Genomic DNA, 12,230 nt, shown 5'->3' with positions numbered 1-12,230 from the left:
TACTGTTTTGTTAATTAGTGTTAGAAGTAGGTTCTAGGTCTAACTCAATTCCACAAAATTATTGGTTTATAAGATGATGTCTATACCTCAGTTATATATTATAAATTAGTTTTATCTCTAGTCGATGTAGGACTTCTAACAATTAGGATCTTGAATTATATGACATAAGCCTTTTTAAAGAAGAATTTGTATCATATATGTTCTTCAGTAGTTCGATGGTTAGTCAAATTTAAAATAAATGTGACATTTGGTCTAGAATAAATTTAGTTAATTACCATAATTATACTTAGGAACATTTTTCATATTTTCATCTTATAGGGTTCAATAATAAACAAAATAATGTGTAGAGATGTATGTAAGTGACGATTATAAAAAATAAATGGAATCATATATAGCAATAACTCTATCTTTAGGCACAATCAAATGGATGAAGAAGAAGTGATTACCCTAGTACAAGTAATTGATTTGGCATGAATCACAACTTTTAACTTTTATCTTTTTCGTGTAATTTCTTTGATAAGGTCTAAAATTGCTTTGTATGTGTGGGCACATGATATTTTTAACTGTTTTACTATATAGAAATGTAAGTTTTAGATTTAATATAGGAAAAGAGCTCATTATATAATGTATTAATACTCTTTTTTGTTTTCTTATGTTTATATTATGTATATAGCTTAACCTAATTACCTCATTAGTTTAATTTGTTTTTTTGGTGATAAAAAAAAATAATTTATGAAATAGAGCTTTCTTGATATCTTATAACGAAACATATCATTCTTATCACATCTTACCATTTAGATTTGTTATAAATTAGCATTTGCTTAAATTAACCTTAAGGCAATCAACATGTATTCTACTTTTATGGGTATTGCTAGAACTCGAGTATTCAGTAATTTGTTTATCATTAACATAGTGATAAATAACTTTTTTTTAATTAATTGTGTTTGAAAAATGTTGTCTTTTTGGGAGTTGAACCAATTAATCTATTTTCTCTTTCTTTTTCTTTTTTACATGGTCAAGGCAATTTAATTACCTCAATTCAATATATTTGTTTGTCTCATAAAAGAAAGGTACTTCCCCACTTACTTCTCCAGCAATAATTTATTTGAATTTTATTTTTCAAAATCTTTACACAAAAAGTTGAATAAGAAGTTATGAATCTTACTTCTCTTCTTACATTTAACCTAATAATATACATCTTCGTTTAAATGTTTTACAGGTAAAATTATTTTATTGTAATAAATAATTATAACTGAATTTATAAGAACTAAAGATTTAAATTATAATATTATTATATATTTACATATTTCAAGTAATATAATATAAAAAATTAATTTAAATTATTTTTAATCTAATTTTTATTAAGAAAAGTACATTAACAGAATGGGTTAAAACAGACTCATAGATTAAAATTTTTAATTTGATCCATTAAATTTTGATAGACCAAACTACGAGCCAAAATCCATTTTCCTATAAATCAAAACACAAAAAGTCAGCAAATTCTAAACCTTCGAAATATTTCTATCTCAAAAACTTTTTGATCAATCCCAAAGACAAAAGATAACTTATCCATGATATGTTTTGTTTTCCACATTAGTAACTGCACAATTAGCTAATTCTTCAAAAACTGCGAGGCATATATAACCATCTTTTAGATTCTAACAACAAACTTGCAAAAAGTAAATAAACACAATAAAAATTGAAGAATTATTTTTTGAAAATTTTATCATAAAGATCAAATTCTTATCAAAGAAATATTCATTTCAAATTTTGCAGACAAAAATAACATATTATATCCATCAAATAAAAAAAATTTAAATAACTAATGAAAACTTTATTTATTTGAACACTTGTAATTCTTGTATCACCCACCCAAGAATTTCTCAAGTTTTATTCCAAATAAAGCAAAACCCCCAACATGCATACGGTAAAGTATTTCATTTTAAAATGTAGATGATACTACTATTAACTTTGTCAATAGCCCTATCTAAGTCTAAATAAAGCAAATAAACCTTAATAAATTGAGATATTTGACTACAAATATATTATATTACATGCACTTATAGTATTAATACAATGTATTATATTCTTAAAATACAAATAGTGTTTCTTTTAGTATATTTAAATCTAAAAAAACTATATACCCAATGGCTGTAAATAAATAGAGTTGAACTGGATCTGTGAGAATGGTGTTTAGTAAGAACATAGTATGCACCTTTAACGTGTCAGAGGCTTATACGGCTGGCGGCGCCATAAAAATTCTCAAAACTATTGAAGCAATACATTTTATTCTTGAATACTTCACTGTACAAAGTATGCAAAAACTAAAGTCACTGGTTTTATCAGTGATCCAATTTTTAATTTAACCCCACATAGTAATCTGCCCCACTCTCCACTGCCACAAGCGGCTTATACCTTTCACCCAGAAACTGCTTTTTCTTCTTATAAAATGGAAAGCCAGCGCCACACTATTCTTCCCTTCCACCATCTTCAATAGCCTTCACAACCAAGTAAGAATTTTTTTTCATTCTTTCTCTATGCCCTTCACTTTTTCTATTTATATAACTCCAATACATATAATTGCTTCAGAAACCCTAAAGTGTGAGCTCAAAGCTACAAATGGGAAGGGGAAAGATTGTGATTGAAAGGATCGACAATTCCACCAGCCGGCAAGTGACTTTCTCAAAGAGGAGAAAGGGATTGATCAAGAAAGCCAAAGAACTTGCAATCCTCTGTGATGCACAAGTTGGCCTTCTCATATTCTCCAGCACGGGAAAGCTTTACGAGTATGCCAGCACCAGGTTTGGTTATCTTATCACCATCATCTTTTTTAGTTAATTGCAATAACACCATGGCTATTTATGTGCTTACGTACTGCTTCCGCTATATGTTTCTTTTGATGCATAGTTTTGCTTATATAGATCGGTACCAAAAACTAATTCATCCCTATTTTAGCCAAATTCCATGTATTTTAGGTCTCACTCAACATATAAATCTCTCTATCTCTAACACTATAATGCAAAAGAGATAAATAAATGCATGGCTACAACTTCTTAGAGATCACGTTCAAGTATTGTAAGAGAATCTTGTTTAATTATGTAGTTATATAAATATATATATATATATATATATATATATATATATATATATATATATATATTTATATAGATCTGCAAAATTACTACAGTTACATGATTACAGGAGATTCTTCTGATGCTAGGCAGTCCTGGATAGCGTGTGTATTCATATGTTTCAACCCATATGAATTAACAACACTTTTCTCAAGTTTCTGACAATCTATATATAGTAAAGCTGATGCTAGATCAGAATTTAACCTGACAGAGTTTGTGGGGTATTGGGAGAATATCATCTTGGAAACGTAAGAAATCTGTACATTATGCTGAAGTCAATAATGAAAAGAGCTGCGGTTTGAATATGATAATATTTTTAAGGGACAACAGATATCCTTAACATCCAAAAAAAAAAAAAAAAACTTATCCTTGAACTAATGAGGATGTAACATCACATCTCTGAATCTAACCTTCCTGTTTTGCTCATCCAAAGGCAGAGACCCCTCCAAGAAGAGATAACTATATTATATTTGTTTGGACACCTTGTGAAGAGATAAGAAGAGGAAAAAAGAAGTATAGGTATAAACATGATATAACATGACAGGAAGTGGGAAAGTGGGAGTTAGAGATAGAGATAGAGATAGATGATAAGTATTATGTAGGTATTTGAAAAATGGAATATTGAAAAATCACTGTTCATTTGTCAATTTCTTCTAGTCTCAGCTCAGCTCCATGCATGACCTATCTTATATTGAAAATCACCAATCCAACCTAGCTATTTTCCTCAGAAAGTATTGGAAATTCTGCATAATGCATATATGGTTTATAAGACTTTACAACAAACGATATACAGACAGTTTGAGGATATATTAAGGATGAAATACAGAAATTTAAAGTAGAAGTTTTGTGGGCATGAAAAGGGAAAGGGGCATTATTATCAAGCAAAATGATTGAGCACAGAGCTGTAACCAACGTATAGAGATTTGTTTTGAATAAGCAGGTATATAGTATCTGATTAGATGCATCTTTTACCATGCCCCCATCAACCTAGTCTTTTCTAATTTTAGAAGGTTACATATAAAAGTATGCGTGATTGGAAATATGAATAATATTAGCCATGGCGAATAGTGTAAACGATTTTAGCTGATACCATGGCCTTGATTAGTCGATGTCAACATCATTGAGGATGTGGATGTGATAGGTAGCAGATCATTGGTAGCATGTCCCCTCCCATAAGCAAAATGATGAAGTCCCATTTAGGATCCCTATCATTGGCAAATGCATGCATCGGATAAAGTGATGTCACCACTAATTTTGATATAGACAACCTTATCAGGTAATTAAAACCTAGCTATCCAAGCAATTTCTTTGTCATTATTATTTTGGTTTCTTTTATATATATAGATATATTTGGCCAAGTGGGAATGAGTTGTGTTTTACTATGATCCTCTATACTTTGTTTCCTAGTCTTAGACCATGCATTGAACCTTTCGCTTTTAGACTATAACGTCGTGTAGAATAAGGACACCTTCAGGATAAGTTTTTACTTATTTTTTAAATTAACGTTTGACAATGATAATAATGAAAATTAAAATTAAAATTAAAATCTCAATCATAATATTATTAGTATCCAAAGTCCAAAGTCCTCACCCCTTGATTAGACTGACCCTAACTATTTCTGTTTTGGTTATTAGTTGAACCAAAATAGTTATGAGTGAATAAGTTTTGAATGAAAAGTTATTTTTTTTTTAAAAAAAAAAAATCATAGGGGTAACATTTTAAATACACATTCTTAATTTTGACCAGACATTTAAGAATTTGAATAGACAATAAAAATGTTTTTTTTTTTAATAAAAAAACGTGCTTTTAATCCTTATTTGTGCATAAGTGAGTATATATTAAGCTAGTTGATGAACTATTAAAAACGTAATTTATTTAGAAAATTTATATGAATGTCTCGCACAAATTATAAATGACGTAATAACTTGTTAGGTTGACGTCACTATGCTATACGTCAATTTTTAAAACAAATATAAATAAATGTTAATTAAAAATAAAATATAAAAAAATTGGTCGAGAGAACAAATCTCTTATTAGATATTCAAATAATCATTTTGAAACAGTTAAATATAAAAAACATAGTAAAACTCCTTTTTATTATTTAGGAAAATTTATTAAATGCAAAGTTATACTTCTATTTAACTTTTTCAAAAATAAAAATAAAATTAAAACCTAAAGCAAAACATTGAAAAAAAAAAAAACTATTTCTTTAAACATAATTACTATGCTTTTTCAGACTACTCACTGAAATTTTTAAGAGATCACTAATTTTTAAAATTAAGCTCCACTTGTATTGATTATTGTATTTTATCATTCGAAATGATTTTTTTTTTTTGCAAAAACCTTAACCAAACTTACGCAATAATATTAATTATGAGTACATTAATGACTAGGCAACCTGAAATTTATCTCCTGCAAGAACAAACCTTTTGGTTGGAATTCATAACTAGACAGTGAAGGGAATATAGTTTTCAAGGTTTCTTTTATCTATTGTTGTTATATTGTAGATGGTATTCCTCATTAAAGACAGATTCAATTCGAACCTATAACAAAATGCATGCATAATATCACGTCTTAGACAATCTTATCACAAAGTATAATTTCACATTTAAATCAGGAAACCTTAATGAAAACAGATAGAAGTTGAATTATAATTATGTGAGATATGCTTGGCGTACATTATAATAGACTATAAGAAAAACTACAATAGGAAATTTGGTGCAACGCAAAGTAGACGAACATGGAAACTTAATAAATGCATGCATTACTATATATATATATATATATATATATATATATATATATATATATATATATATATATATATATATATGTTTTCAAGGTTGCATGAAGAAGAAGCAACATAATTCAACTTAGGAGGATCGTCAAAATATACTTTAATTCTTTGTACAGCTAATATAGTATTTACTTAATACATCAGTTATTAAGACAAACCATGTAAAATCTCTTACGTTAGAGCAACAATTCACACATTCCCCTTTGCTTCTTCATTGCAACCTTGTATTGCATACTATTATCATTTCTTCCTTCTCAAATTGTACCTTCATAGATTGTACATATATAAATACCAGTTTCAATATGGTTATCCGATTAGTGAAAAATGTCAAGAACATGATTATTTTTCTTAAAAACATCACATTCTAGATCAATTGTACTTCTAACATTTTACATCGATTAGAGCCAAGGGATAAGTTCATTTTCAACTTACAAAGTAAATAACATATTAAAATTCAATGAAGTTATAAAATGGGATAATCCTAACCTCACTTGTCTTTTATCTCAACACAAAAATATTTTATTACTCTAAAATTTCAATTTATTTATGAATTGAAACCAGAAATACTGTGTATGGTTATGACTGTGTTTCTCTAATGCCCAAAATATGTTTTGTGATTAAATATATTCGAAAATTGAAAATATAAGCATATTCGAAAGAAATATTAGATATATTTTAAAAATTGAAAGCAACCTGACAAAATAGCGTAATATATATTGTAAAAGTCATGAAAAGTTACAAGGGGAGAAGTCACCATAAGATAATTTGATAAATTATGTAAAGATCAAGGTGTGAGAAGAAAACTAACTGTAAAATGAAAACGATAAATTGTGTATCCTGTAAAAGGTCAAAAGTCAAAGTTTTTTTTTTTTTTTTCACGGAGCTAGTACTGCAATAGTTTATTTACTAAATAATATACATAAAATTAAGGAAGTGTATAAGAGACTTTATTTGAAACTTGAACAAAGAAAAATATTCAACAGACCATTCTAAAAGTTTTAGCGCTTAGAGATTAACAAAAGGTTCTCAAATGCAGCAGAAATATGGGAAAACTGAGCGTTTAATGTTTATTTTTTTATACATATATTTTATCTACATAAATGTTTCTTAATTTTATTAGTGATTAATCTCTAAAAAAAAGCTGCATGTCGCAACTTTTAATAAAATATCCTCTATTAATAACTATTTTTCCCCCAAACCCTAAACTTAAATGCAGCTCTACTCAATAACTATAATTCTATATTAATATTTGAAGATTTAGAATTAAATATGATTATGGATTGAATTTTTTAAATTTAATTCAAATTTAATAAAATAAATGGATCTAATATTTATATTCATATAATTAGTTCAAATTGATTTATATTTTCTATAATTCAATTCAATTTGGATTAAATCCAAATAAATTCGGTCTACAGATTAAATTTAAATTATCTTTAAAATTACATTTAATTCAATGTAATCAAATTTGGTCTAATATAAATTTGATCTCTCCGTGTATAATGAGGTGTGCATTTTATTGAGAATCTATATATAAGTTGAAGTCTAATATTAGTATATTAGTATGAAACGAGAAAGTAGAACAATATATAAAGGTGAAGACTCATTACCTTAAGATTTTGGGTAGAGAATGATTTTAATCTTGTAGTTAGGATTAGATTTTATTGGTATTGTATTTCTCCGGTGAACCTTCTCATAATTAGACCCATCAAGTAATATCAGAGTCAAGTTAAGCTTAGAAGAGTACAATGGTGGTATGAAAAAGAGTACTCATGATTGAGAGTGTATTAATGTGCCGCTGGAAAGGAGATGTATCTCTCCAGTAAACCTCCTCCGATAGATCTATCATGTTTAACTCAGTTAAACCATGTTCACTTGACTCAACCTAATTTAATTTGGACTTATTCGATTAATTCCAACCTATCCATCTTAACATTGATTCGTCCTTGTTTGATCCATGTTTACTTGAGTTCAACCCTACTCAATCTAAATTTGACTTAGATTTGATCTAACTTGGTTTCAATCTTATCTAAATTGGACGAATGGAACTCAATTTAACATAATCGATGGACTTGACTTATCTAAATTCAACATGAAACTTATTTGACTTGATCCAATTCATCCGAGTGGCCTTGACCTTACCCAATCTAAACATGTCATAACTTAATCTAATGCAGACTAGATTCAACTTAGCCTAATCTCTCATTGACCTAACTTAATTAGCTTGAGTCCAAATACCGCCTTAGGTTTATCCTGTCCTGCTTGAGTGTGATGTTATTGCTTAAGAATGAGTTAATATAGGGATTGAAATGGATGATAATATTCACTTAATAAAATGTTAACCATCATCCTTTATTTCTTCATGTCCAGATAATAAATACATATCATGACGTGACCATTTTGCCACAAATATATCTTCTTTGTTTTTCCTTCTGCAGATGTAAGATAAGTACACATCTTATTTAAAGTTATAGCAAGCCAGTTGATAAATTTACCAATAAATACAATTCACAAATATATTCAAATAATATGCATTTTTTTTTTTTAAAATTCTCATATTTCATGCACACCTATAAACATAATGGAAATTAACATTCAAGTCTTATAAAATTTTGAGTAGTTGACTTCTAAAATTGAAAAGCATACTTTAGCAGGACTAGTACAAGTTCTAAACCTTTTTTCCATTTCGTTACATATTGAACTACTTAAGACAGAGATGAGGAGTTTAACTATCAGAGTCCATAATATAGGATTGTTTGAAAAAATCTAAAAAATAAAATCAACTTCTTCCTGATGGTGATATATATCAGAGTCCAATGTCTTGGTAGTGATGGGAAAAGGACCAAAACAAATAACAACTTATTAAGAAGTAATAATACAGCGGAAATTCAATCCCTCTTCTTACGAGAATCTGTGAGGAGCTCCAAACAAATAGAACAAAAATAGAATCCAAAGCACAAAGAGATACCAACAATTTTTAATGTGGAAAACTCTCAATGCAAGAATAAAAACCACGAGTCGTCCAGACCAAAGAAAAATCCACTATAATCAATAATAGGGTACAAAAAAGTCTCCAATAATAATACCAAAAGGTATTTTCAATAAGCCAAATTAACTAAGCACAAATGCTTACAAATGAGAACAAAGAAGATGAAAATTCTCCAAAACAGGATTGCTGGTGCGGGACCGATTTCTCCCAAACTAGACCTCCGATTGACGATCCGAACGGTCAGAATGAAGAACCATATGTCTGGAACCTACTGGTCAAAACTCAGCTCGATCCAACGGTGAACGACTTAACAGCGACAAAAACACCAGTGCAGGTTTAGGGTTATGCGGGAATGACTTTCTCTCTTTCTTTTTCTGGTAGATATATCTTTCGGTGGTTTGCTGTGATATTTGTTTTCATTGTGTCTTCTGATACAGCTTTTCTTGATGAATGGAATTCTTAATTTTGTATACAAAATAAGAAAAATGGAAATATTTTTTTTATTATCAGCATGAAATCCATAATTGAGAGATACAATGCATGCAAAGAAGAACAACACCATCAGATAAATCCAGAAGCCGAAGTCAAGGTATGTTCCTGCTAATAACTCTTCAGAATTTCCTTATAAAATGTCTGCTGTAGTTATGATTGGAGATGGGATATAATATAATGACTTGCATTCTTAAATAAATAGAATATTCTTTCCGTTCAAATCAGTCTCATATTGACCTCAGTTCAAGTTTATAGTTGTTCAGTAACATTGCTGAACTATTGCCACTTGTTTCTGATTCTAAATATGACTATCAGCTACTAAACATAGTGATTTTATATCTATTATGGNGGATGTTGAAGCATTCAGTTTGGAACTAAGTCAAAATGATAACAATGCATCCCTTGCGTTTCTTTTCCCTCAGTATTACTTATGTATATCATTTTACTTGAATTTGCTAGTTTTGGAAGAGGGAGGCAGAGATTCTAAGGCAACAACTACAGATTCTACAAGAAAACCATCGGTACAAACTTCTAATTTTATTTAGCAATTGTTTTATATTCTATAAAAGTAGATAAAACAGGACATTACAGTACTATAGTAGATTGGCTGTCATGTCCTGTTACACCCAATCCAACAAAATGTCCATGATATATTAAGATTTTACTGACATTGCGAGCTCTATTCAGTCTCAAATCATTAGCAATAACTTCCTAATTTATTTTTCTTGACAGAAGAAATCCTTTTATTGAATTTGCAAGCAAAACTAANATAAAGAAACCATGAAGTAATCAAAGATTAGCTACTTTGATGGGAAAAATAATGCAATGGTTATTGTCATACACTGCCATTAAGTGTCCTCTTGTGTTTGTTACTGTGTCAATACTACCAAATAAAACAATTAATTCTGCACTGATAATTTGAGTAGAACTTACAAACCTAAGATTGAATTAGAAGTGAGGACCTGGAGCTTGAAATCCTCTACTACTGTATCAGCGAGTTTATAGATAAAAATACACAAGAAGATCCAAGAAATAAAAATGCAGACTCTTCTAGAAAATAAAACATCATCACGCATACTTTCTTGCTAGGAAGAAACATAGACGTATGTATTTGAATATGCACAAATTACTTTCTTGCTCTAAATCACTCACACAAGTAGTTCTTTTTTTTCAGAATAACATGAAAAATAGTCCATGCAGAAGCAGCACTCACTTTTATCTCCATCTTAGACTACTTACAATAAACATTAATACTATGTTTCACCAGGTACAATCCATAAAGAAGGTTGTGGCAGAAGTGATGACCTTCTTACTTTACTTTTTCTTCTCTAAATTAAGTAAAGGAAACTTCACATGTCAATCATAGGACTATGTACACGATGCGATTGGATTGAATACAAATTCAACTGCAGAGTTCATTATCAATCATACACTACTTTAATACACAACATAAACTCCAAAACAGTAAAATGAGAAATCATTTTTCATTTTTGCCAATAGCAGATAAACCAACAGATTCACATATCTCATTAAGCCCCATGCACAAGACACTGACATTTTCAGGACACAGGCAAATGATGGGAGAACAACTTTATGGTCTGAGTGTCAGAAACCTACAAGATCTAGAGAATCAACTGGAAATGAGCCTCCAAGGTGTCCGTATGAAAAAGGTCAAGTGCCTTTTAAATTCACTCGATAATGAAGGGAATGGAAGTAAATTTGCTTGCTTGATTAATCTCATTACGGACCAAACTGAGCACTAGAAATCAATTAACAAGTTTAGTGAAATTCTGCAGGAACAAATTCTGAAGGATGAAATCCAAGAGCTGAACCGGAAGGTCTTTCTGAAATAACTTGTGTTATTCGTCTCAAAACTCTTACAACATTGACTGAACTTCACATTTTCCTTTTTTTCACAAACAGGGAAACCTTATCTTCCAGGAAAATGTGGAACTTTACAAGAAGGTAAACCTCATTCACCAAGAACACTCACTAATATGCAAAACGGTAGCCCAGCTTAGGTAATATGTATGGCTTCCCAAAAAATTAAAAGGGACTTATCTTCACATAGGCCATGAAGTGCAACAATAGAAAGCACAGATGCTTAACAATGAGGCTTGATGTCCCAGGTGTATGGTACAACAGATACAGCCACAACAAGCAGAAATGCATTTGTTCCACTTCCATTTGGTATGCATGCAGGAGGGCCTCCACAAGAATTAGTCCAACTTCAGTTATGCCAGCCTGAACAAGAAGCTTATGAGACATCAGACACTGCCACAAAATAATGGTCAAGTCTAAATTGGTCTAATATTTTAGTAATGCTTCTGGAAAAAGAAAGCTATATAAAATGATATGTGTAGCTCAATAATGAATCACACAAGAATTGAAGAGTTCTAGGCCTAGGGGATGAATGCTTCTTCTCACTTTACTTCCCTAAGAGAATTCCAGCAGAGAACAATGCACTCCCTGATATTGTATTGGTTATGTAAAATCTAATCAGTAAAATGACATTTGCTTGTAAAACTTCATATGAAAAAAAAAAATCTAGAATAACACAGCGAGGACATTTTTTCCTTCTTTAACCAAAACTTTTGCACGTGTTAGTGCTGTGTATATCCATCACTACAGAAATCCAATCCAACAGCATTTCATGGAAGCAACTAAGAGACATACATAGTTTAAGATAAAAATGGAATTATATGAATAGAGCGGATTTTGATGTTGCGATTGTGGGTGCAAAGAAGGTTGAAGAAAAAATGGTTGTTAATTGATGGTACCTGCTCAGGATAAAAAGATGGAAACAGAATATCTAACGAAC

The 12,230-nt window shown here is 29.9% G+C and overlaps 1 protein-coding gene across 4 annotated transcripts; it reads left to right on the top strand.

Annotated features, from left to right (window-relative positions):
* The first annotated feature begins 2,162 nt into the window (after positions 1–2,162).
* On the top strand, positions 2,163–11,965 carry LOC106778093 (MADS-box transcription factor 23). 4 transcript variants are annotated; one of them, XM_022775818.1, is made up of 8 exons: positions 2,163–2,510; positions 2,601–2,801; positions 9,428–9,506; positions 9,869–9,930; positions 10,980–11,079; positions 11,206–11,247; positions 11,333–11,374; positions 11,481–11,965. In XM_022775818.1, exons 2-8 carry the CDS (start codon positions 2,620–2,622, stop codon positions 11,655–11,657), a joined length of 684 nt encoding a protein of 227 aa, XP_022631539.1. In that variant the 5' UTR covers positions 2,163–2,510; positions 2,601–2,619; the 3' UTR covers positions 11,658–11,965. The 4 variants fall into 4 exon arrangements, with proteins under 4 accessions (XP_022631539.1, XP_014521488.1, XP_014521489.1 ...); XM_014666002.2 differs by having other exon boundaries at positions 2,164–2,510; positions 2,590–2,801; XM_014666004.2 differs by having other exon boundaries at positions 2,167–2,510; positions 2,590–2,801; positions 11,539–11,965.
* The last annotated feature ends 265 nt before the right edge of the window (positions 11,966–12,230 follow it).

This window comes from Vigna radiata, chromosome 11 (assembly GCF_000741045.1).
Source record: "Vigna radiata var. radiata cultivar VC1973A chromosome 11, Vradiata_ver6, whole genome shotgun sequence".
Lineage (NCBI taxonomy): Eukaryota > Viridiplantae > Streptophyta > Magnoliopsida > Fabales > Fabaceae > Vigna > Vigna radiata.
The sequence above is the reverse complement of the archived record's forward strand: the minus strand, read 5'-3'. Positions and strand labels throughout refer to the sequence as shown.

Bases quoted from the DNA above. Each gene is read 5' to 3' on its own strand.
- LOC106778093 (XM_022775818.1), top strand. From the start codon at position 2,620: ATGGGAAGGGGAAAGATTGTGATTGAAAGGATCGACAATTCCACCAGC. The intron at 9,507-9,868 runs GTATGTTCCTGC...TGAATTTGCTAG, and splicing joins ATCCAGAAGCCGAAGTCAAG to TTTTGGAAGAGGGAGGCAGA. The intron at 11,248-11,332 runs GTCTTTCTGAAA...TTTCACAAACAG, and splicing joins TCCAAGAGCTGAACCGGAAG to GGAAACCTTATCTTCCAGGA.